Source organism: Mobula hypostoma, chromosome 11 (assembly GCF_963921235.1).
Source record: "Mobula hypostoma chromosome 11, sMobHyp1.1, whole genome shotgun sequence".
NCBI classification, from domain to species: domain Eukaryota; kingdom Metazoa; phylum Chordata; class Chondrichthyes; order Myliobatiformes; family Myliobatidae; genus Mobula; species Mobula hypostoma.
Window position 1 is genome coordinate 56,983,281 of NC_086107.1, and position 24,337 is coordinate 57,007,617.

The 24,337-nt window shown below is 39.7% G+C and overlaps 1 protein-coding gene across 7 annotated transcripts in view; it reads right to left on the reverse strand.

Moving 5' to 3' along the window:
• LOC134353772 (receptor-type tyrosine-protein phosphatase eta-like) overlaps nucleotides 1–24,337 on the reverse strand; it is a 299,381-nt gene that overhangs the window by 135,425 nt on the left and 139,619 nt on the right. For 6 of the 7 annotated variants that reach the window (XR_010019675.1, XM_063062132.1, XM_063062128.1 and 3 more), the window contains 4 exons: nucleotides 19,207–19,479; nucleotides 17,961–18,230; nucleotides 1,612–1,884; nucleotides 847–1,119 (listed from right to left, as the gene is read on the reverse strand). Coding sequence is in view for 6 of the 7 variants with exons in the window: in XM_063062132.1 (XP_062918202.1) it covers nucleotides 847–1,119; nucleotides 1,612–1,884; nucleotides 17,961–18,230; nucleotides 19,207–19,479 (1,089 nt within the window). In the remaining variant the exon portion in view is untranslated. The remainder of the gene's footprint in view (nucleotides 1–846; nucleotides 1,120–1,611; nucleotides 1,885–17,960; nucleotides 18,231–19,206; nucleotides 19,480–24,337) is intronic. The other variant, XM_063062133.1, reaches the window with a different exon arrangement.

Genomic DNA, 24,337 nt, shown 5'->3' on the forward strand with positions numbered 1-24,337 from the left:
AAACACTACTTGAGGATCAGAGTAGAGGAAAATCAACAAAATTATTTCTGCATATGTCAGTAGCTAAAAATTTCCAAGTGTTCTGAGATATTTTTCCACATTATTTTGCTTAAAAGTGCGGCAACAACTTAAAGTGGCTGAGACAAAAGGCTGGTATCAGAATACCAAAACAGGAAATTGGAAACATGGAAATATTGTGAGAGTGGACATGACAGAAATGTTAATTGCAGTCGATTATCAATACTCTAACCTTTGATGCAGATTAACATCCGATTCTCTGTGTATATTTGTTTGATTTGTTAGGATTCAAGTAAAACAAAGATTAGCTGTTTCGACCTAACTGTCATCTTCAGACAATGCAGTGAACAATTACTGTAATTAACTTAAAACCAAATGAATCAACGTGTTCAATCGCAGTTCAAGAAACCGTACCAACATAAATTAAAAAGATGATATTCCTTATTAAAATACCCAGTAAGAAACCTCACTAATAACCGACTTTCAGTAAATGTAGCAGTGTAGAAAATTTATACTTCCTGACATTATGCTAATAATCACATTTCAAAAGCATCTCATTGAGTGTCAAGTATTTTAGAACATCACAGGGTAGTAAAACATAATCAATATTTTCAACTTGTTCTTCTTGGGAAACATCCCCTTCTGCAATAATTAAATATTGAATCTGGGTCAAACAACATGTGTTAGTGAAATGCTAGATATCAAATTACTTAATCATATTTATTTCACATCCCAAACTTGGCAATCAATGCTTAAGAACGTGTTCCACATTTATCATTTCTAATACAAAAAATGCAATTAAAAGTGTTGTTCACACTTTGCAAATACCTGTTATACCCTGTACATTGGCAGAGGTAACATTGAAAGGTCCACTGCTTGTAATCACTGTAATGATGTACACTCGACCAGGTCGAAGATCAGCGAAAGTTAAAGATGTGGAATTTGTACTGTTGACTTTTCGTACTGATGTATTTTTTTCATCTTGAAGAGTGATAAAGAACACCTCCACGTTTCCAGGTGGTGGAATCCAGGACACAAACAATCTATCCACTGTCCCGTTGCTGCTAACACTGATGTTTTCTTCTGGTATCCGTATGGGTTCTGTGAGATAAAAAATAATGATGGGATTTTCCAGGAGGATTCAGGCACCAAATGTAATGTGTTGTAAGGTGAGTAATGTTCATCACAGAATAGGAACATAGAAATATCTCAGCAGATGAGAGTGTTATCCAAGTATTGAATCGTGTTTGAACTGATGAGGAGGAATTACAAGTATTGTATAATTAATAAAGCTCAAAACCTAATAGAAACAAAATCAAGAAATTGCAACAGATTAAGCAGCATCTGTGGAGAGAACAACTGAGGTCAAAGTGAAAGATGAACTGCTTCCCTCAAACTATCTTTGAGCTTCACTGTAATAGTGTAAGAAACCAAAGAGTGAGAGCCCAGAGCAGTAATGGGCTAGAAATTAAAATGACATGCATTTTCTGTAGATTGAGTGGTGGTGTTCAGAAATTTACTTTTGGGTTCTTCAGTGGAAATTTATATTTATACAATTTACTATAGAGAGATGATATCTTCTGCGGTACTTACTTGTGTAGCTGGATACTTCTCTGGAGTCAGACTGGACATTGGCTACAAGTGTGATAACAGTGAACGTGTAGTTGGTTCCAGCGATCAGATTGTTCACATTCACATTTTCAAATTTTACGGTTTCATTTTGAATGGTAATGGTAGGTACTGAACTTCCTTTTGTCACTACCAGATAGCGATAGTCATCTTTATATCCTATTGGTTGCTTCCAATTCAGTGTTATGGAGTTGGTGCCAACTTCGCCGACTTGTAGGCTGTTCACTACATTTGGTTCTGTTGGGGGAAGTAAGTTAATTTTGTTGATTATTTTTGAAAACCAATTACTTTTGATAAATATATTTTATAAACTGAGAATAGCTCAGATTTGATGGCTAATGCAAAACAGATGGTGATAAGTTTTCACTGTACTTCTGCTTCCAAACTCATTTTCATGGGCACTAGTCTCCCCAGTATTGAGAACATCTTCAAAAGACTGTGCCTCAGAAAGCTTGCATCCAAAATTAAGGACGTTATCCTTTTTGGACGTGTCTTCTTCTCATTACCAACATCAGTGAGGAGTTGCAGGAGCCTGAAGTCACACCCTGAACTTTCCAGAAACAGCTTTGTCCTTTTCAGCATCAGATTTCTGAATGGTCCATGAACCCATGAACACAACCTCCTTATTCCTCTTTTGTACTATTTATTTAATGGAACTTACAGAAATTTTTTATGTCTCTGACCGTTCTGCTGACACAAAACAACAAATTTGAAACATATGTCAATGACAATAAACCTAATTCTGATTCTGAGCTGTGATCTCAAAGCTGTGATCATAAAGGCATACTTGTATTGCACAACTAATGCTCTTCTTTGCTACTTTCTATACCATGGCCAAAGTAGTGTTCCTGAAAGACAGAGACTATACTATGTGCCTTGTTTCACAAACGGTCTCTTGAAAGTACAGGTCAACCAGATTGCTAATTGTAAATGCAAAGGGTGATTGAATTTCCCCATGCACCCCGACTACACTCATGCACATGTTGAAGTAATACTGGAACAAGGTTATCAGGGAGGTCTCTTGTGTAGCCACTCTGATTTTCAGTGCCAAAAATATATCTTAATTTAATAAGGTGGGTAAAGCTGAGGTTTTACAGCTTAAGACTTATTACATTTCTAACCTTTATATTTCTTACATACTTTATACTTTATTGTCACCAAACAATTGATACTAGAACGTACAATCATCACAGTGATATTTGATTCTACGCTTCCTGCTCCCTGGATTACAAATATTAAATATTAAAAATAGTAAAAATTTGTAAATATAAAAATTTAAATTATAAATTATGAATAGAAAATAGAAAAATGGAAAGTAAGGTAGTGCAAAAAACCCGAGATATTTGGAGGGTACGGCCCAGATCCGTGTCAGGATCCATTCAGCAGTCTTATCACAATTGGAAAGAAGCTGTTCCCAAATCTGGCCGTACGAGTCTTCAAGCTCCTGAGCCTTCTCCCAGAGGGAAGAGGGACAAAAAGTGTGTTGCCTGGGTAGGTCGTGTCCTTGATTATCCTGGCAGCACTGCTCCGATAGCGTGTGGTGTAAAGTGAGTCCAAGGACGGAAGACTGGTTTGTGTGATGTGCTGCACCGTGTTCACGATCTTCTGCAGTTTCTTTCGGTCTTGGATAGGACAACTTCCATACCAGGTTTTGACGCACCCTAGAAGAATGCTTTCTATGGTGCATCTATAAAAATTAGTGAGGGTTTTAGGGGACAGGCCAAATTTCTTTAGTTTTCTCAGGAAGTAAAGGCGCTGGTGGGCCTTCTTGGCAGTGAACTCTGCCTGGTTGGACCAAGTCAGGTCATTTGTGATATTGACCCGAGGAACTTAAAGCTTTTGACCTGTTCCACTTGCGCACCACCGATGTAAATTGGGTCATGCGGTCCGCTACTCCTTCTGAAATCAACAACCAATTCCTTCGTCTTGCTGATGTTGAGGGATAGGTTATTGTCTTCACATCATGCCACCAGGTTCTTAATTTCCTCTCTGTACTCAAACTCATCATTACCGGAGATACAGCCTACAATTGTTGTGTTATCAGCAAACTTATATATTGAATTTGATGGAATCTTGGCTACACAATCATGGGTGTACAGTGAGTACAGCAGGGGGCTGAGTACACAGCCTTGTGGGGCACCAGTGCTCAGAGTGATTGCAGAGGAGAGCTCGTCCCCTATTTTTATAGCCTGGCTCCTGTCTGTGAGGAAGTTGAAGATCCAGCTGCAGATCTGAGTGCTAAGGCCCAGGTTCTGGAGCTTAGGAATCAGTTTATTTGGAATGATGGTATTAGAGGCAAAGCTGTAGTCAATGAAAAGGAGCCTTATGTATGCGTCTTTATTCTCCAGGTGTTCTAAGGAGGAATGTAGGGCCAGAGAGATGGCATCTGCCGTTGACCTGTTGCTCCGGTAGGCGAATTGCAAAGCGTCGAGGTTGACTGGTGGGCTGTGGTTGATGTGTGCCATAACCAATCTCTCGAAGCACTTCATAGTAATTGACGTCAGAGCCACAGGTCGATAGTCATTCAGGCATGCCTACCTTGCTCCTCTTTGGCACTGGGATTATCGTTCCCTTCTTAAAACATGAGGGAATCTTAGACTGAAGCAAGGAGCAGTTGAAGATGTCAGCAAACACTCCAGCTAGCTCGCTTGCACAGGCCCAGAGAACCCAATCTGGGCCCGTCGCCTTCCTTGGATTTATCTTCAGGAAAGCCCTTCTAACGTCCTCCATGGTGACGATGAATCTCGATGCCACCAGTTCTGGTTCATCTGGAGGGAGCTGGACGCTCCTCTTCTGTTCGAATCTTGCATAGAATACCTTAAGTTCATCAGGAAGAGCAGCGCCACAGTTATTGATATTCCCAGCCTTTTCTTTGCGCCCAGTGATCTCATTTAGACCCTGCCACAGTCTACTGGCATCCCTCTGGTTAGCCTGGGCTTCCAGCTTGGCTCAATATTGCTTCCAGGAGGAATTCTGCAGATGCTGGAAATTCAACCAACACACATCAAAATTTCTGGTGAACGCAGCAGGCCAGGCAGCATCTCTAGAAAGAGGTACAGTCGACGTTTCAGGCTGAGACCCTTCGTCAGGACTAACTGAAGGAAGATCTAGTAAGAGATTTGAAAGTGGGAGGGGGAGGGGGAGATCCAAAATGATAGGAGAAGACAGGAGGGGGAGGGATGGAGCCAAGAGCTGGACAGGTGATTGGCAAAGGGGATACGAGAGGATCATGGGACAGGAGGCCCAGGGAGAAGGAAAAGTTGGGGGGGGGAACCCAGAGGATGGGCAAGGGGCATAGTCAGAAGGGCAGAGGGAGAAAAAGGAGAGTGAGAGAAAGAATGTATGTATATAAATAAATAACGGATGGGGTACGAGGGGGAGGTGGAGCATTAGCGGAAGTTAGAGAAGTCAATGTTCATGCATCAGGTTGGAGGCCATCCAGATGGAATATAAGGTGTTGTTCCTCCAACTTGAGAGTGGCTTCTTTTCTTTTCTTTTTAAATCTTTTTATTGAGTAAGTATACAAAAAAGGTAAGCCATATAAACATTAATACAATGTTAAAGTATAATAAAATTCCAAAAGATAACAATACCAAAAAGAAAATACTACAAACAATGTAATTTAAGCATAAGAAACCAAGATAACATAATAGTATACTAGATTTTATATATATCAATGGAAAAAAAGAAAAAAAAACCCCCAAAAAAAACCCACCGTGCAACTAACTAAAAGCAAAGCAAAGCAATGGGCTAACTTGAAACCAAACAGAGTAAAACTTAAAATCACGTCCTCAATCCCGACCTCCATTAAAACAATGAAAAAAAAAACAAGAAGGGTAAATATTACATTAAATGAAAATATCGAATAAAAGGTCCCCAAATCTGTTCAAATTTAAATGAAGAATCATAAAGGTTACTTCTAATTTTCTCCAGATTCAAACATAAAATCGTCTGAGAAAACCAAAAAAAGGTAGTTGGAGCATTAAGCTCTTTCCAATGTTGTAAAATACATCTTTTCGCCATTAAAGTAAGAAATGCAATCATTCTACGGGCTGAAGGGGAAAGATTACTAGAAATTTTAGGTAGTCCAAAGATAGCAGTAATAGGGTGAGGAGAGATATCTATATTTAATACCTTAGAAATAATATTGAAAATATCTCTCCAAAAAGTTTCCAAAGTAGGGCAAGACCAAAACATATGAGTTAAAGAGGCTATCTGCCCCGAACATCTATCACAGGAAGGATTAATATGCGAGTAAAAACGCGCTAACTTATCTTTGGACATATGTGCTCTATGAACCACTTTAAATTGAATTAGGGAATGTTTAGCACAAATAGAGGAAGTATTAACTAATTGTAAAATCTGCCCCCAATCATCCACAGAAATGGTAAGCCCCAATTCCTGTTCCCAATCTACCCTAATCTTATCAAATGGAGCTTTCCTAAGTTTCATAATAATATTATAAATCATAGCCGATGCACCTTTCTGACATGGATTAAGGTTAATTATCGAATCTAAAATATATATAGGAGGAAGCATTGGAAAGGAAGAAAGTATAGTACTTAGGAAATTTCTAACTTGTAAATATCTAAAAAAATGTATTCTTGATAAATTATATTTATTAGATAATTGTTCAAAAGACATAAGGGAACCATCTAAAAATAAATCCAAAAACCGTAAAATACCCTTAGTCTTCCAAGTTTGAAAAGCGCGATCCGTAAAAGAGGGAGGAAAAAATATGTTACCTAAAATAGGAATCGCTAACCCGAATTGATTAAGATCAAAAAATTTTCTGAATTTAAACCAAATACGCAAAGCATATTTAACGATCGGGTTAGAGACCTGCTTAAGGCGTTTCGAATCAAAAGGAAGAGATGAACCTAAAATAGAACCAAGTGTATAACCCTGAACAGATTGTAATTCCAATGCTACCCATTTAGGAATAAATAGTATGTCCCGGTCAAGTAACCAAAATTTCATATGTCGAATATTAATAGCCCAATAATAAAATCTAAAGTTAGGTAATGCTAAACCTCTATCTCTCTTAGCTTTCTGTAAATGTATTTTACCCAGTCTCGGATTCTTATTCTGCCAAATAAATGAAGAAATTTTAGAGTCGACTTTATCAAAAAAAGATTTAGGAACGAAAATTGGTAATGCCTGAAACACATATAAAAATTTTGGCAAAAAAAACATCTTAACTGCATTAATACGACCAATCAAAGTTAAATATAAGGGAAACCATTTAGATGAAAGTTGAGTAATATGGTCTATTAATGGTAAAAAGTTAGTCTTAAATAAATCTTTATGTTTACAAGTAATTTTAATCCCAAGATATGAAAGATAATTATTAATCAATTTAAATGGAAATTTATAATATAAGGGAAGATGTTTATTAATCGGAAAAAGTTCACTCTTACTAAGATTTAATTTATAACCTGAGAAAAGACCAAATTGTGCTAATAACTCTAAAACAGCAGGAATAGATCTCTCAGGATTAGAAATATATAAAAGTAAATCATCAGCATAGAGTGATAATTTATGGGACTTTAATCCCCGAGTTATCCCAGTAATATTTGAAGATTCTCGAATAGCAATTGCAAGAGGTTCTAATGCAATATCAAATAATAGGGGACTAAGAGGACAGCCTTGTCGAGTACCACGAAAGAGAGGAAAAAAAGGTGAGTTTAAAGAGTTAGTACGAACCGAGGCTACAGGGGAGTGATATAACAGTTTAATCCAGGATATAAATTTCAAGCTAAAATTAAACATTTCAAGCACCTTAAATAAATAAGGCCATTCTACTCTATCAAAAGCTTTCTCGGCATCTAAAGAAATAACACACTCAGGAACATTTTGTGAGGGAGTATAAACGATATTTAACAATGTACGAATATTATAAAAAGAGTAACGACCTTTAATAAAACCCGTTTGGTCTTCCGAAATAATAGAAGGAAGTACTTTTTCTAGTCTATTTGCTAATAACTTAGAAAAAACTTTAGAATCAACATTTAATAAAGATATTGGTCTATAAGATGCACATTGAGCAGGGTCTTTATCCTTCTTTAGTATTAAAGAAATTGATGCTCTATTAAAAGATTCCGGAAGTTTACCAAGTTTCAAAGAAGCCTCAAAAACTTTATAGAGCCAAGGAATCAATAAAGAAGCAAAACATTTATAAAATTCAACGGTAAACCCATCAGGGCCAGGAGCTTTCCCCAGATTCATAGAAAAAATAACATTCTTAATCTCATCCATTGTAATGGAAGTATCTAATAAAGAAGACATATCCTGTGAAATCTGAGGGAAGTCTAACTTATCTAAAAAATCATTCATATATTTAGAATCTCGAGGAGACTCTGATTGATATAAAGAAGAATAAAAATCACAAAAGGTTTGATTAATCCCCACATGATCCAATATCAATTGATCATTTTGGTTATAAATCTGATTAATTTGAGATTTAACATAATTAGATTTCAATTGATTAGCCAGCAGCTTCCCAATTTTATCACTGTGAACATAAAAATCACTTCTTGTTTTCTTTAATTGGTTTACAATCGAGGACGAGAGTAGTAAACTGTGTTCCATTTGAAGTTCAGTTCTTTGTTTGTATAGCTCCTCAGAAGGAGCCATAACATATTTCTTATCAATTTCTTTAATCTTGTCCACAATTGCCATCTCCTCCTGCTTCTGTTTCTTCCTCAAAGCAACGGAATACGAAATAATCTGACCCCGAATATAGGCTTTAAAAGTGTCCCAAAGAGTGTTAACCGAAATATCTTCTGTATGGTTAATTGTAAAAAAAAGCTCAATCTGTTCATTCATAAAATTAACAAAGTCCGAGTCCTGAAGCAACAGCGAATTAAAACGCCATTGTCTATTGTTTGGTATATTGGCCATAATTTTAATAGAAAGCTTAAGTGGAGCATGATCCGAAATGGTTATAGAATCATAATCACATTTAATCACTGAAGGAATGAGACGAGAATCAATAAAAAAATAATCAATTCTTGAATAGGAATGATGAACATGTGAAAAAAAGGAAAAATCTTTTTCCTGAGGATGCAGAAAACGCCAAATGTCCGTCGACCCAGAATCAGAAAGGAAAAAATTAATCAAATTTTCAGATTTATTAGGTAAAATCTGTAAAGGAGCCGAACGGTCCAAAGCTGGAGATAAACAGGTATTAAGATCTCCGCCCCAAATCAATGAAAACTCGTTCAAATTAGGAAACTGATCAAACAATGATTTATAAAATTCCGGACAATCCATATTAGGAGCATAAACATTAACCAAAACTACTTTTTTATTAAATAGTAAACCACTAACCAATAAAAATCTACCATTCGGATCAGAGATAATATCCTGTTGTATAAAAGTAACTGAGGAATCTATAAAAATAGAGACGCCTCGAATCTTAGCATTGGAGTTCGAATGAAATTGTTGGCCCTTCCAGAATTTGAAAAAACGTAGTCTGTCCCCCCTCCGTACATGGGTCTCTTGTAAAAATAAAATTTGTGCTTTAAGTCTCCGGAACACTTTAAAAACTTTTTTTCTTTTAATAGGATGATTAAGACCATTAGTATTCCAGGAGACAAAATTAATAATAGACTCCATAAATCCTAAAGTCAACCCACAACAAGGAGGGTTGACAATAGGCGCGACCCACAAACCCGGAGAGGAAACAGAACATACAAAAGATACCGGGGAAAAGGACGCAACCAGTACTTCAATAATGTATATAGCCCAAAGAAAAACAAACTAAAACGTGAAGCCCCTCCCACCACCCCCCCGCCCCAAGACCCCAAGGCAAAATCTAAAGCAGACCAGCCAGAAAGAAGCAAGCGCTAAAACTACCCCCATGACTTCCGGTATACGCTCCCTAAAAAAAAGGTATAAATATGAAAAGGATCAGCTAATTGTAAAACAGTAAAAAAATAAGTAAAAAAAAAGTTAACTCAATTAGAATACACACAGAACAGAACAAAAGCCGGAAAATATATATTAAAAAAAACCACAATAAACCTCAAACTCATGAATAGACACAGCAACAAAAAAAAATAGGATTATTAACATAAAGTGATTATAAAAAACAAAACAGAATAAAATTTAAAAAAAACTACAAAATTTAAGGCCGCACAGGAAATACGTAAGATGACAAAAGGGAAGTAACCACCCAGAATCCCCTGGAGAGTGGCTTCATCTTTACATTCGAAAGCAGGATCTCCCAGTGACCACACAGAAAGCAGGATCTCCCAGTGGCCACACATGTTAATTCCACATCCCATTCCCATTCTGACATGTCTATCCAGGGCCTCCTCTACTGTAAAGATGAAGCCACATTCAAGTTGGAGGATCAACACCTTATATTCTGTCTGGGTAGCCTCCAACCTGATGGCATGAACATTGACTTCTCTAACTTCTGCTAATGCCCCACCTCCCCCTCGTACCCCATCTGTTATTTATTTATATACACACATTCTTTCTCTGACTCTCCTTTTTCTCCCTCTGTCCCTCTGACTATACCCCTTGCCCATCCTCTGGGTATTTCCCCCCCCCCTTTTCCTTCTCCCTGGGCCTCCTGTCCCATGATCCTCTCATATCCCTTTTGCCAATCACCTGTCCAGCTCTTGGCTCCATCCCTCCCCCTCCTGTCTTCTCCTATCATTTTGGATCTCCCCCTCCCCCTCCCACTTTCAAATCTCTTACTAGCTCTTCCTTCAGTTAGTCCTGATGAAGGGTCTCGGCCTGAAACGTCGACTGTACCTCTTCCTAGAGATGCTGCCTGGCCTGATGTGTTCACCAGCAACTTTGATGTGTGTTGCTCGATATTGCTTCTTGGCGCCCTTAATGGCTTTCCAGAGTTCACACCTGGATTCCGTGTAACAACTGGTATCCCTGGACCTAAAAGCCGCAGCTCTAGCCTTTAAAAGGGACTTGACCCCATTATTCATCCAAGGTTTCCGGTTAGGGTATACCTGGATTGTCTTGCGAGACACATAGTCCTCCGTGCATTTCCAAATAAACTCCGCGACAGCTGAGGCATACTCATCGAGGTTAGCTGCCGAGTCCTTGAATACTAACCAGTCCACCAATTCAAATCAGGCATGGAGGACCTCATCCGTTTCCTCCGTCCAACTCAACACTACTTTTGACACCGTGACCTCCCTCTTCAGTTTCTGTTTGTAAGCCGGGAGGAGGAGTACGGCCTGATGGTCCAATTTTCCGAAGTGAGGTTGTGGGATGGAACGGTAGGCATCCTTGACTGCTGTGTAGCAGTGGTCAAGTATATTCGGGCCTCTAGTGGATCAGGAGACATGTTGGAATAACTTCGGCAGCGCCTTTCTGAGGTTGGCCTGGTTAAAGTCCCCGGCTGTAATGAGCAAAGCCTCCGGATACCTGGTCTCATGTTCACTGATGTTGGCATACAGTATGTTCAAAGCACACTCCACGTCCGCCTGGGGGGGAATGTAGACCGCTGTCAGCATGACCGAGGTGAATTCCTGAGGCAGATAGTAGGGATGACACTTCACCGACAGGTGTTCCAGGTCCGGGCTGCAGGAGCTTGTCAGTGCCACTGTGTCCGAGCACTACGCAGTGTTGATCAGTAGGCAGACACCACCTCCCCTCATCTTGCCCAAAGACGCCATGCAGTCCATCTGATGGATTGAAAATCCCTCCGGTTGGATGGCACAATTGGGGGTGGCAGGGGAGAGCCAGGTCTCAGTGAAACAGAATACACAGCAGTTCTGCATCTCCCTGCAGTAGGTGAGTCTCCCTTTAAGATCTTCCACCTTTTTCACTATGGCTTGCACATTAGCTAGTAGGATGGTGGGCATCGGGACCCTGAGGATCCTCAGCTTCAATCTGACCAGCAGCCCAGCTCTTTTCCCACGCTTCCTCTGTAAATAGTGCATCTTTCCAGGCTTCCATTGACGCAGTGTGTTGTTGTCAGCTCTTTGAGGTAGGTGGACGCATCCCGCGGGGATCGATTGGCTGGTCGCGTCGTTGGACACTCCGGGTCGGGCCGAGTAACGGCGGAGGCTCCGCTGCCACTTCCAGCTGCCGGGGTCCTGGGCTGTGGATTGAGTCGAGCCCCAAAGCTGACACTTAATCCTGAATGGCCAGGCTTCTGGCTGAAATAGGTCCGTAAACCGAGTCACGGTTGCGGAGGCCTCCACTCCAGCCGAGCCTCGGGCTGTGGATGGCCACCAACGGGGCTTTATGGTGGTTACTCCAGGGAAGCGTCTGGGGCACCTTGAGGTCTCCGCCATCTCTTCTGTGTGGTCGTCTGCTCCGGAGAGGTGTTGGTCGGAATGGGCCGCGTCTCCAAGCACTCAGGCACGGTAGTAGACCGCGGGTCTCCGGGAACGTGGTGGGCTTCACTGGTCGGGTCCAGGTGCGGTCCGGAGTTTAAGAAGCAGTTCTGGCGCGGTGGTCTCCAGCTGGGTCAGTAGCTTCGCCAGGGTGTTGTTGATCTTGATCTTGCTAGGTTGGAGGTTTAGAAGGGTTTCTCAGGTATAGGATAGTGGAGATGGCAGTTTGCTTCCCTTGCTGGATCTGCTGGGTAGACTGGCTGGTGGAGAGAGCATGTTTGAGATCCGGTGAAATACATCCATCCCAAATTGGTACCACTTCATTTTTATCAGCCTTCAATGGAATGGGATGCACCTACAGCCAAAAGACACGCTTTGTGCTGAGTTAAACTTATGTAGATCAAGCTTACTGTAAGAACACCAAGGGAGTTTCCTTTTTTCCCCCAGATGTTCTGATGTCCCCAATCAGTTTGGATTGGCAACAACATCTCCATCAACACAGGTATGCTCCAAGACTGTGTGACTAGCTCCCTACTCTACTTCCCTTATACTTATGAGTGTTAGCCACTATGAACAAAGTACTGCAGCGCATTTATTTTCTTAGATGTTTGTGAAGCTTCAGCATGTCACCCAAAACTTCCAGAAACTTCTATAAGTGTGTGTTGGAGAGTATATTGCCAGGTTGCATCACGGCCTGGTATGAAAACACCAAAGCTATTGTAAGGAGAATCCTCCAGAAGTAGTGGATATGGCCCAGTCCATCATGGGAAAGATCTCTCCAGTATTGAGCACATCTATACATAGCACTGTCACAGGAAAGCAGCAACTATCATCATGGACCCACATCATCCAGGCCATGCTCTCATCTCATTGCTGCCAGCAGGAAGGTGCAGGAGCTTTAGGATCTCAACCACCAGCAGCCTTTATTAGCCCTCAACCATCAAGCACATGAACCAAAGGGAAGAGCTTCACTCCATTTCATCAGTGAAACGTTCCCATAAACTACACACTTAATTTCAAGTACACTTCTGCTCATATTCGCAATATTTATTGCTTATATTTTTCTTATTATTATGACCTTTTTTCTCCTCTTTCTTTTTGTATTATTTGCAGTTTGTTTTTTTTCTCATTGGTTGTCCATCTTGTTGGGAGGGGTCTTTCATTGATATTATTGTTTTTCTTGTATTTACTATAATTGGCCACAAGAAATTGAATCTCGGGGTTGTAATGGTGACATTTCTGTGCTTTGTTCTTTGGACTTCTGAATTTTGAAAACAGTAAGAAAAAGACCTTGATCTGAAACCTCATGTCACATTCAAGCTTTTGAAGCTCTTGATCAGGAGATGGTGAAAAACATCCTGGTGGCCTGGTGTACATGATCAGGTGAAGCATCAACTCCAGGAAGAAAGCAGGTTAATCGAAGAGCGTGGGAGAAAAGTCCTAAATTGGAGATGTCGGCAGAATAGGGGAGAGAGACTTTCCGTTTCACAGTTGAGACTAAATCTGTGTCTCAGTTTTGTGGGCGAAGAGACAATTTCGAACAAGGTTTCAGGCGACATCAGATGCACGGCAACTCTGGCAGGGTCTGTAAGACATTACTTCCTACAAACTGAAACCCAGTAGTATGAATGGCAGCGATGTTTCACTGCCAGATGAACTCAATGTCTTCTATGCACGCTTTGAAAGGGAGAACACACCTAGAGCTGTGAAGATCCCTGCTGCACCTGATGACCCTGTGATCTCCGTCTCAGAGGCCGATGTTAGACTGTCTTGAAAGAGAGTGAACCCTTGCAAGGCAGAAGGTCCCGATGGGGTACCTGGTAAGGTTCTGAAAACCTGTGCTAACCAACTAACGGTAGTGTTCAAGGATATTTTGAACTTCTCACTGCTATGGGCAGAAGTTCCCACTTGCTTCAAAAAAGTCAACAGTTATACCAGTGCCTTAGAAGAATAATGTGGTCTGCCTTAATGACTATCACCCGGTAGCACTCACATCGACAGTGATGAAATGCTTTGAGAGGTTGGTCATGACTAGACTGAACTCCTGCCTCAGCAAGGACCTGGAGCCATTGCAATTTACCTATCACCACAATAGGTCAACGGCAGATGCAATCTCCATGGCTCTCACACGGCTTTAGACCACTTGCACAACACAACCACCTACGTCAGGATGCTGTTCATCGACTATAGCTCAGAATTTTATTCTATCATTCCCACCATCCTGATTGAGAAGTTGCAGAACCTAGGCCTCTGTACCTCCCTCTGCACCTCACTCTGCAAATGGCTCCTCGACTTCTGAACCAGAAGACCACACTCTGTGCGGGTTGGTGATAACATATCCTCCTCACTGACGATCAAAGCTGGCGCACCTCAGGGGTGTGTGCTTAGCTCACTGCTCTACTCTCTATATACACATGACTGTGTGGCTAGGCATAGCTCAAATACCACCTGTAAACTTGCTGACGATACAACCATTGTTGGTAGAATCTCAGGTGGTGACGAGAGAGCGTACAGGAGTGAGATATGCCAACTAGTGGAATGATGTCGCAGCAACAACCTGGCACTCAACGTCAGTAAGACAAAAGAGCTGATTGTGGATTTCAGGAAGGGTAAGATGAAGGAACACATACCAATCCTTATAGAGGGATCAGAAGTGGAGAGAGTGAGCAACCTCAGGTTCCTTGGTGTCAAGATCTCTGAGGATCTAACCTTGTCTCAGCATATCGATGTAGTTATAAAGAAGGAAAAACAGTGGCTATACTTCATTAGCAGTTTGAAGAGATTTGGCATGTCAACAAATACACTCAAAACTCCTATAGTTGTACTGTGGAGAGCATTCTGACTGGCTGCATCATTGTCTGGTATGGAGGGGCTACTGCATGGGACTGAAAGAAGCTGCAGAAGGTTGTAAATCTAGTCAGCTCCATCTTGGATACTAGCCTACAAAGTACCCAGGACATCTTCAGGGAGTGGTGTCTCAGAAAGGCAGCATCCATTATCAAGGACCTCCAGCACCCAGGGCATGCCCTTTTTTCACTCTTACCATCAGGCAGGAGGTACAGAAGCCTGAAGGTACACACTCAGCGATTCAGGAACAGCTTCTTCCCCTCTGCCATCCGATTCCTAAATGGACATTGAAGCTTTGGACACTACCTCACTTCTTATTTAATATACAGTATTTCTGTTTTTGCACATTAAAAAAATCTATTTAATATACATAACTGATTTACCTTATTTATTATTATTATGTTTTATATTATTTATTGTTATGTTTTATTTATTTATGATTATTATTTTTTCTCTGCTAGATTATGTATCATATTGAACTGTTGCTGCTATGTTAACAAATTTCACGTCACATGCTGGAGATAATAAACCTGATTCTGAACTCAGTTAGTCATGTTAACTAGCATTGGGGTGAGCCCCCAAATAAGGGAGCATGTAGAAGAGTGAGTGAATTGGCACCGAAAAATGCCTTGGACAATATCAGGCCTCTCATACTGATTCCATGAGGTGTCAGGGAAGTGGAGAGAGCCTCTCAGATATTCCCACCTAAAAGAGCAGAAAAGTTATGAGAAGTTTTCTCAGATTTCCTGTCCAATAAGGCAATTATGCAATGTCAATGGGAGAATGGGTGCACACTGAGTCAGATATCAGAGAGTGAGGTACGCAAAGTCAAAGTTCATGGGATTTATGAAAAGAATAAGCTTCTCCCGGCTTACAAGCAATGCGAGAAATGCACTTAATGCTTAGGACCGACTCATCCTATCTACTTTGATCTGCTTCGCTTCCTGGTCTCTGGGTTTAAATAACAACCAAATAAATTCTCTCACACAGGTTATCACTGATCACCGCATTGAGCAAAATCTGACTGGGTCACCACGTCATTCCACCTCCTGACATAAGGAGACCCTGTTCACAATTCCATCTCATTACTGTTCCTAGTTCTGATGAAACACTACCCGTCTGAATCATTAACTATGTACCTCTCTTCACAGATGCTGCCTGACCTGCCTAGTATTTCCCTAAATTAAACTGCAAGTGTCTCGGTTTGGGATTATTCCCTTTTGCTTTGTACCCTCATTCCACTCATATTGATGTGGAGGAAGGGATGATTGGGTAATAATCCCCTTTATCTTTGTGTTTTAAGGATTCTCCTGTTTGCCCACTATCTTGCAACAGTGCCTGTAACCCCAAAACCTAGAGCAGGCTTCAGAATTACCTAGGAATCGAAATGTTATTCCAAAAGCTTACAGGGACTTTGTGCAAATATATCATTATTATGGCCTCAAAATGTCAATGTTCACAGATAGTTGGCATAATAATGTGATAAAAAATCAGTAGTTTCACATAAATTACTAAAGGATTTCATACAAGTGAGAGGTTTTGTGGTTGATGATTTTAGAGGTTTACTGGTTCACCATTTTTAATCAAAGGCAAAAGAAATTTATTGTAAAACAGAGGACTTTTGTTACATGCTCCAACTGCTGGGGAAGTAGAGTTATCAATGTCTGTTATTATGTTTCCATTACAGGCCTGGTCATTCTATCTAACAATGAATTTGCTAATAAAATATCAGCTGACAAAAAGGACAAATCTAGAGAATATATGAAATATTGCACATGATCAGTCCCCTTGAAATATTAAATCTTAATTTTGATTTCTCATCACAACAAATTTGTGTTAGAATGATTAAATGAATCTTGAACTGCAAGGGGCAAATAACAGTTTATTACAAAAACTTTCATCTGGAGAAAATGGCATTGCTAGGAGTATTTAATGTCCATTCTTAGCTGCCCATGAAAAGGTGATGGTTAGTTGCCTCCTGTACTTGTTTTAATTCATTTGTGTGGATTGTCAGGTTAATTCAGAGGTGATTATCGTCAAATATAACATTGTGGTTATATTACTGGATGTATAATCCAGGTGTGTAGACTGATAAATAGTCAAACAGAATTCAGTTTTGCAAGTTTTTAATGAGATTTAGTTGATTAGATAATATTTTGAATAAAATAAAACCAGCAACAGTATTAATGATAACACGACCTCCTGATATAACACTAAAAGAGAATAATGTGCCATTAGGAAAGAGTTCTGCATTGCTACACAATTTGGACAATGTGCCGCTCTGGATCTGCAACAATGTGCTTGACTTAAATGTACAGCAGGTCACTTGGTTGATACAAACTAGCATGATAAAGAAGAAAAAGAAACAGACAGACCATGCAGATTGATAATAGCACTAAATTCATGTATGATAAAAACAAATTAAGTCTAGTCCAACTTGACTTGGCAATTCGTCTTCATGAACATTATCAAAATTAGAAGAGATACCAAATCCACAAAGGAACACAGTGATTCGCAGAAGATAACACTGCAGGCCCTCAGTCCTCAGCTCTCAAGTTAAATATCAAGGTAGAAAAGCGTTTATGGGAAGGTTATAGAAACAAAGGACAACCTCAAGAGGGGCATGAAAACAAATATATTATTAAAACTTGATATAGAACCCAATTCCCCAGCATTACAACGGGAAGACTTGTAGCACGTAGAGTTTTGTTAATGAAGGGTGTGGCAGATTTGAGAGAAAGAAACTTATCGACTTCTATTTCTTATTCTTACTTTTTTTTCTTCAAGCAAAACAGTTGATCATTTAATTAAATTAATATATTAGATCGGCAACTCATCGGACAAACACTGGTAATATTTTAAATTGATCTGAAGGGACAACGAACAGAATAGTAAGAATGACAAAGGCATTCTCAAATTAATGTTATACTAGTGAAGAGTTGAACCTAGTAATTTATTTATTGACTAAACTGTAGCATTGTTAACTTTTATTTACATTAAAATTGTTTTACACACCTATGCCAAAGTTTTTCCATTCTAACTATATAGTAAAGAATTTTCTCGAGGAAAGCTGTAATTTATAAAGTGCTCTTGTTTTAAGAATCAAGTTGGAAACATGAAAATATAGACATTTCTTACTACACTTACGTGTCATGTGATTGATCTCCTCAATGCGACTCGACAGGTTTCTTCTGGGTTCTAGGGTGGTCACGGAAATTGTGTATTCTGTTGCAGAATTAAGGTTTGAAATTGTGATGAAGCTTGACTGTTCAACAATAGACCCTGTAGAAGAACCACCACTGTAGGTTATGTTGAAGGAGTAACTTCCATCATCCATATCAGCAGGTGCTCCCCAGTTTAATGAGATGAAATTGGTACTGAAGTTCAACACCTGGATAGTACCAGGTGGGCTTGGAACTGAATGAGGAAAGAAAGTGTACAGTTGTTTTGATCAACACCAACGTACGGAGATTTCCTTTGAGCTTTTGAAATTCTTGGTTATTATTTCTCGATTGGACACACTTTACGATATGAAACACTACTTGAGAATCAGAGCAGAGGAAAATATACTGTATAATTTCAGCAGGAATCAGCTGCTAAAAATTTCCCAAATGTTTTGAAATATTTTTCAACATTATTTTCCTTAAAAGTGCGGCAACAACTTAAGGTAGCTGAGACAAAAGGCTAGTATCAGAATAACAAATCAGGCAGATGGAAACATGGAATCATTGTGAGAGTGGACATGACAGAAATGTTAATTGCAGTCACTTGTCAATGTCCTCACCTTTGATACACATTAACATCAGATTCTTTGTCTATATTTGTTTTATTTATTGAGATTCAAATAAAACAAGGTTTAGCAGTTTCAACCTAACAGCCATCTTCAGACAATGCAGTAAATAATGAGTACTGTATTTAGCTTAAAACAAAATGAATCAATGTGTTCAATCACAGTTCAAGAAAGTGTACCTACATAAATTAAAAAACTGATATTCCTTATCAAAATACCCAGTAAGAAAGCTCACTTATAACTAACTTTTACTAAATGGAGCAGTGTAGAAAGTTTAAACTTCCTGACATTTATGCTAATAATTACACTTCAAAAGTATTTCATTGAGTGTCAGGTGTTTTAGGACATGACAGGGTAGTAAAAAAAAATCAACATTTTTAACTAGTTCTGTTTGGCAACATCCCCATCCCCATCCCCAATATTTAAATATTAAATCTGGGTCAAACAATCAGTGTTAGTGAAATGCTGGAGATAAAATTCCTCAATCACGGTGATTTCACATCCCAAATTTGGCAATCACTGCTTAAGATTGTGTTCTTCATTTATCATTTCTAATCCCAAAGACACATTCAATTAAAAGTGTTCTTCACACTTTGCACATACCTGTTATACCCTGTATGTTGGCAGAGGTAACATTGAAAGGTCCACTGCTTGTAATCACTGTGATGTTGTATACTCGACCAGGTCGAAGATCGGTGAAAATTACAGAAGTGGAATTTGTACTGTTGACTTTTTGTACTGACGTGTTTTTTACATCTTGAAGAGTGATAAAGAACACCTCCACGTTTCCAGGTGGTGGAATCCAGGACACAAACAATCTATCCACTGTTCCATTGCTGCTTACACTGATGTTTTCTTTTGGTATCCGTACAGGTTCTGTGGGATGAAAGAAATGATGGGATTTTCCGGGCGGTTTCAGACACAGAATGTAATGTGGTGTAAGGTAAGTAACGTTCATCACAGAATAGAAACATAGAAACATCTCAGCAGATGAGAAAGTTATACAAGTCTTGAATTGTGTTTAAACTGATGAGGAGGAAATAAATATATTTTATAATTAATAAAGCTCAAAACCTGGTAAAAACAAAATCAGGAAATTGCAACATCTGTGGAGGGAACAATTGAGATCAAAGTGAAAGATGAATTACTTTCTGTCAAACTAACTTTGAGCTCCGCTGTAATTGTATAAGAATGAGAGCCCAGAACAGGAATGGGACAGAAATTTAAGTGACACGCATTTTCTGTAGATTGAGTGGTGGTGTTCAGAAATTTGTTTTTGGGTTCTTCAGTGGAAATTAATTATTACAGTAATACAATTTACGATAGAGAGCTGCCACCTTCTGCAGTACTTACTTGTGTAGCTGGATACTTCAGGTGACGGAGGTATGTGTTGGGGAGCACTTCGGGTCCAGTGATCACAATGCCATTAGTTTCAATATAATTATGGAGAAGGATAGGTCTGGACCCAGGGTTGAGATTTTTGATTGGAGAAAGGCTAACTTTAAGAGATGCGAAAGGATATAGAAGGAGCGGATTGGGACAAATTGTTTTATGGGGAGGATGTAATAGAGAAATGGAGGTCATTTACAGGTGAAATTTTGAGGGTACAGAATCTTTCTGTTCCTGTTAGGCTGAAAGGAAAGGTTAAAAGTTTGAGAGAGCCATGGTTTTCAAGGGATATTGGAAACTTGGCTCGGAAAAAGAGAGATATCTATAATAAATATCGGCAGCATGGAGTAAGTGAGGTGCTCGAGGAATATAAAGAATGTAAAAAGAATCTTAAGAAAGAAATTAGAAAGCTAAAAGAAGATACGAGGTTGCTTTGGCAAGTAAGGTGAAAATAAATCCGAAGGGTTTCTACAGTTATATTAATGGCAAAAGGATAGTGAGGGATAAAATTGGTCCCTTAGAGGATCAGAGTGGACAGCTATGTGTGGAACCAAAAGAGGTGGGGGAGATTCTGAACAATTTCTTTTCTTTTGTATTCACTAAGGAGAAAGATATTGAATTGTGTAAGGTAAGGGAAACAGGTAGGGAAGTTATGGAAACTATGATGATTAAAGAAGAGGAAGTACTGGCATTTTTAAGGAATATAAAAGTGGATAAGTCTCCGGGCCCACACAAGATATTCCCTAGGACCTTGAGGGAAATTAGTGTAGAAATAGCAGGGGTTCTGACAGAAATGTTTCAAATGTCATTAGAAACGGGGATGGTGCCGGAGGACTGGTGTATTGCTCATGTTGTTCCATTGTTTAAAAAGGGGTCTAAGAGTAAACCTAGCAACTATTGGCCTGTGAGTTTGATGTCAGTGATGGAAAGTATTATTAAAGATGGTATATATCATCATCTGGATAGACAGGGTCCCATTAGGAACAGTCAACATGGAATTGTGCATGGAAGGTCATGTTTGACAAATCTTATTGAATTTTTTGAAGATGTTACTAGGAAAGTTGACAAGGGTAAAGCGGTGCATGTTGTCTAAATAGACTTCAGTAAGGCCTTTGACAAGGTTCCACACGGAAGGTTAGTTAGGAAGGTTCAATCGTTAAGTATTAATATTGAAGTAGTAAAATGGATTCAGCAGTGGCTAGATGGGAGACACCAGAGTGTAGTGGTGGATAACTGTTTGTCAGATTGGAGGCCAGTGTCTAATGGTGTGCTTCAGGGAACTGTACTGGGTCCAATGTTGTTTGTTATATACATTAATGATCTGGATGATGGGGTGGTAAATTGGATTAGTAAGTATGCAGATGATACTAAGATAGGTGACGTTGTGGATAATGAAGTAGGTTTTCAAAGCTTGTAGAGAGATTTAGGCCAGTTAGAAGAGTGGGCTGAAAGATGGCAGATGGAGTTTAAAGCTGAAAAGTGTGAGGTGCTACATTTTGGTAGGACTAATCAAAATAGGACATACATGGTAAATGGTAGGGCATTGAAGAATGCTGTAGAACAGAGGGATCTAGGAATAATGGTGCATAGTTCCCTGAAGGTGGAATCTCATGTGGAGAGGGTGGTGAAGAAAGCTTTTGGTATGCTGGCCTTTATAAATCAAAGTATTGAGTACAGGAGTTGGGATGTAATGTTAAAATTGTGCAAGGCATTGGTAAGGCCAAATTTGGAGTATTGTGTACAGTTCTGGTCACCGACTTATAGGAAAGATGTAAACAAAATACAGAGAATACAGAGAAGATTTACTAGAATGTTACCAGGACAGCACCTAAGTTACAGAGAAAGGTTGAACAAGTTGGGTCTTTATTCTTTGGAGCGTAGAAGGTTGAGGGGGGACTTGATAGAGGTACTTAAAATTATGAGGGCGATAGATAGAATTAACATGGATAGGCTTTTTCCATTGAGAGTAGGAGAGACTCAAACAAAAGGACATGATTTGAGAGTTAGGGGGCAAAAGTTTAGGGGTAACATGAGGGGGAACTTTGTTACTCAGAGAGTGGTAGCAGAAGTGGTAGAGGCAGGTTCGATTTTGTCATGTAAAGTAAAATTGGATAGCTATATGGACAGGAAAGGAATGGAGGGTAATGGGCTGAGTGCAAGTCGGTGGGACTAGGTGAGAGTAAGCGTTTGGCATGGACTAGAAGGGCTGAGATGGCCTGTTTCCATGCTGTAATTGTTATATGTTTCTCTGGAACCAGACTGGACATTGGCTACAAGTGTGATAACAGTGAAAGTGCAGTTGATTCCAGCGAGCAGATTGCTCACAGTGGCATTTTCAAATTTTATAGTTTCATTTTGAATGGTAATGGTAGATACTGAACTTTCTTTTGTCACTACCAGATAGCGATAGTCATCTTAATATCCTATTGGTTGCTTCCAATTCAGTGTTATGGAGTTGGTGCCAACTTCGCTGACTTGTAGGCTGTTCACTACGTTTGGGTCTGTTGGGGGAAGTAAGTTAATTTTGTTGATTATTTTTGAAAACCAATTACTGGTGATAAATATATTTTATGAACTGAGAATAGCTCAGATTTGATGGCTAATGTAAAACAGAGGGTGGTAAGTTTTCATTGTACTTCTGTTATCAAACCCATTTTCATGGGTACTTGTCTCCCCACCATTGACATCTGCAAAAGGCTGTGCCTCAAAACGATGGCATCGTTCATTAAGGACGTTTACCATTTTAGACATGCCCGCTTCTCATTACCATCATCGGTAAGGAGTGGCAGGAGTCTGAAGACACACCCTCAACTTTTTAGGAACATCTTGGTCCCTTTCAGCATCAGATTTCTGAATGGTCCACGAACCCATGAACACAACCTCGCTCCTCCTCTTTTGTACTATTTAATTATTTAATTTATTTAATGGAACTTATAGAAATATCTTATGTCTTTAACTATACTGCTGACAAAAAACAACAAACCTTACAACAGAATGTCAATGACAATAAACCTAATTCTGCTTCTGAGCTGTGATCTCAAAAACTATCCATTAAAGGCATATTTGTGCTGCACAGTTAATGCTCTCCTTAGCAACACACACAACATGCTGGAGGAACTCAGCAGGTCGGGCAGCATCTGTGGAAAATATCGGTCGACATTTCGGGCCGGAACCCTTTGTCAGGATGAAGGGTTCCGTCCTGAAACGTCGACTGATCTTTTCCACGGATGCTGCCCAACCTGATGAGTTTCTCCAGTGTGTTGTGAGTGTTGCTTTGATCCCAGCATCTGCAGATTATTTTGTATTTAATGCTCTTCTTAGCTACTTTCTATACCATGGCCAAGGTAGTGTTCCTGAAAGACAGAGACTATACTATGTGCCTTGTTACACAAACCGTCTCTTGAAAGTACAGGTCAACCATACTGCCAATTGTAAATGCAAAGGGTCATGGAATTGCCCCATACACCCCGACTACCCTCAGGCACCTATTGAAGTAATACTAGAACAAGGTTACCAGGAAGGTCTCTTGTGTAACCACTCTGATTATCAGTGCCAGGAATGTATCCTGATGTAATAAGGTGGGTCAAGTTGAGTTTTTAAAGCTTAAGACTTATTACATTTCTAACCTTTACATTTCTTACATGGAAGCATCTGCATCTAGCTTCCATTGCTTGATCTGATCAGTAGTTTGGCGGCTTAGTGTAAACATCTGTGGAGATCTGGTGAATTGCATCCATCCCAATTTAGTACCACTTCATTTTTATCAACCTTCAATTCAATGGCATGCACCTACAGCCAAAAGGCGTGTTTTGTGCTGAGTTCAAGTTCTGTAGATCAAGCTTACTGTAAGAACACCAAATGAGTTTCCCTTTTTTCCCTAGAGGTTCTAATGTCCTCACATGCAGACCCCGATCAGTTTGGATTGGCAACAATATCTCCTGCATCAACACAGGTGAGCTTCAAGACTGTGTGCTTAACTCCCCTGCTCTACTTCATTTGTATTTATGAGTGTTAGCCACTATGAACAAAGTGCTGCAGCGCATTTATTTTCTTAGATGTTTGTGAAGATTCAGCATGTCACCCAAAACTTCCAGAAACTTCTACAAGTGTGTGTTGGAGAGTATATTGCCAGGTTGCATCACAGCCTGGTAAGGAAACACCAAAGCTATTTGTAAGGAGAATCCTCCAGAAGTAGTGGATATGGCCCAGTCCATCATGGGAAAGATCTCTCCAGTATTGAGCACATCTATACATAGCACTGTCACAGGAAAGCAGCAACTATCATCATGGACCCACATCATCCATGCCATGCTCTCATCTCATTGCTGCCAGCAGGAAGGTGCAG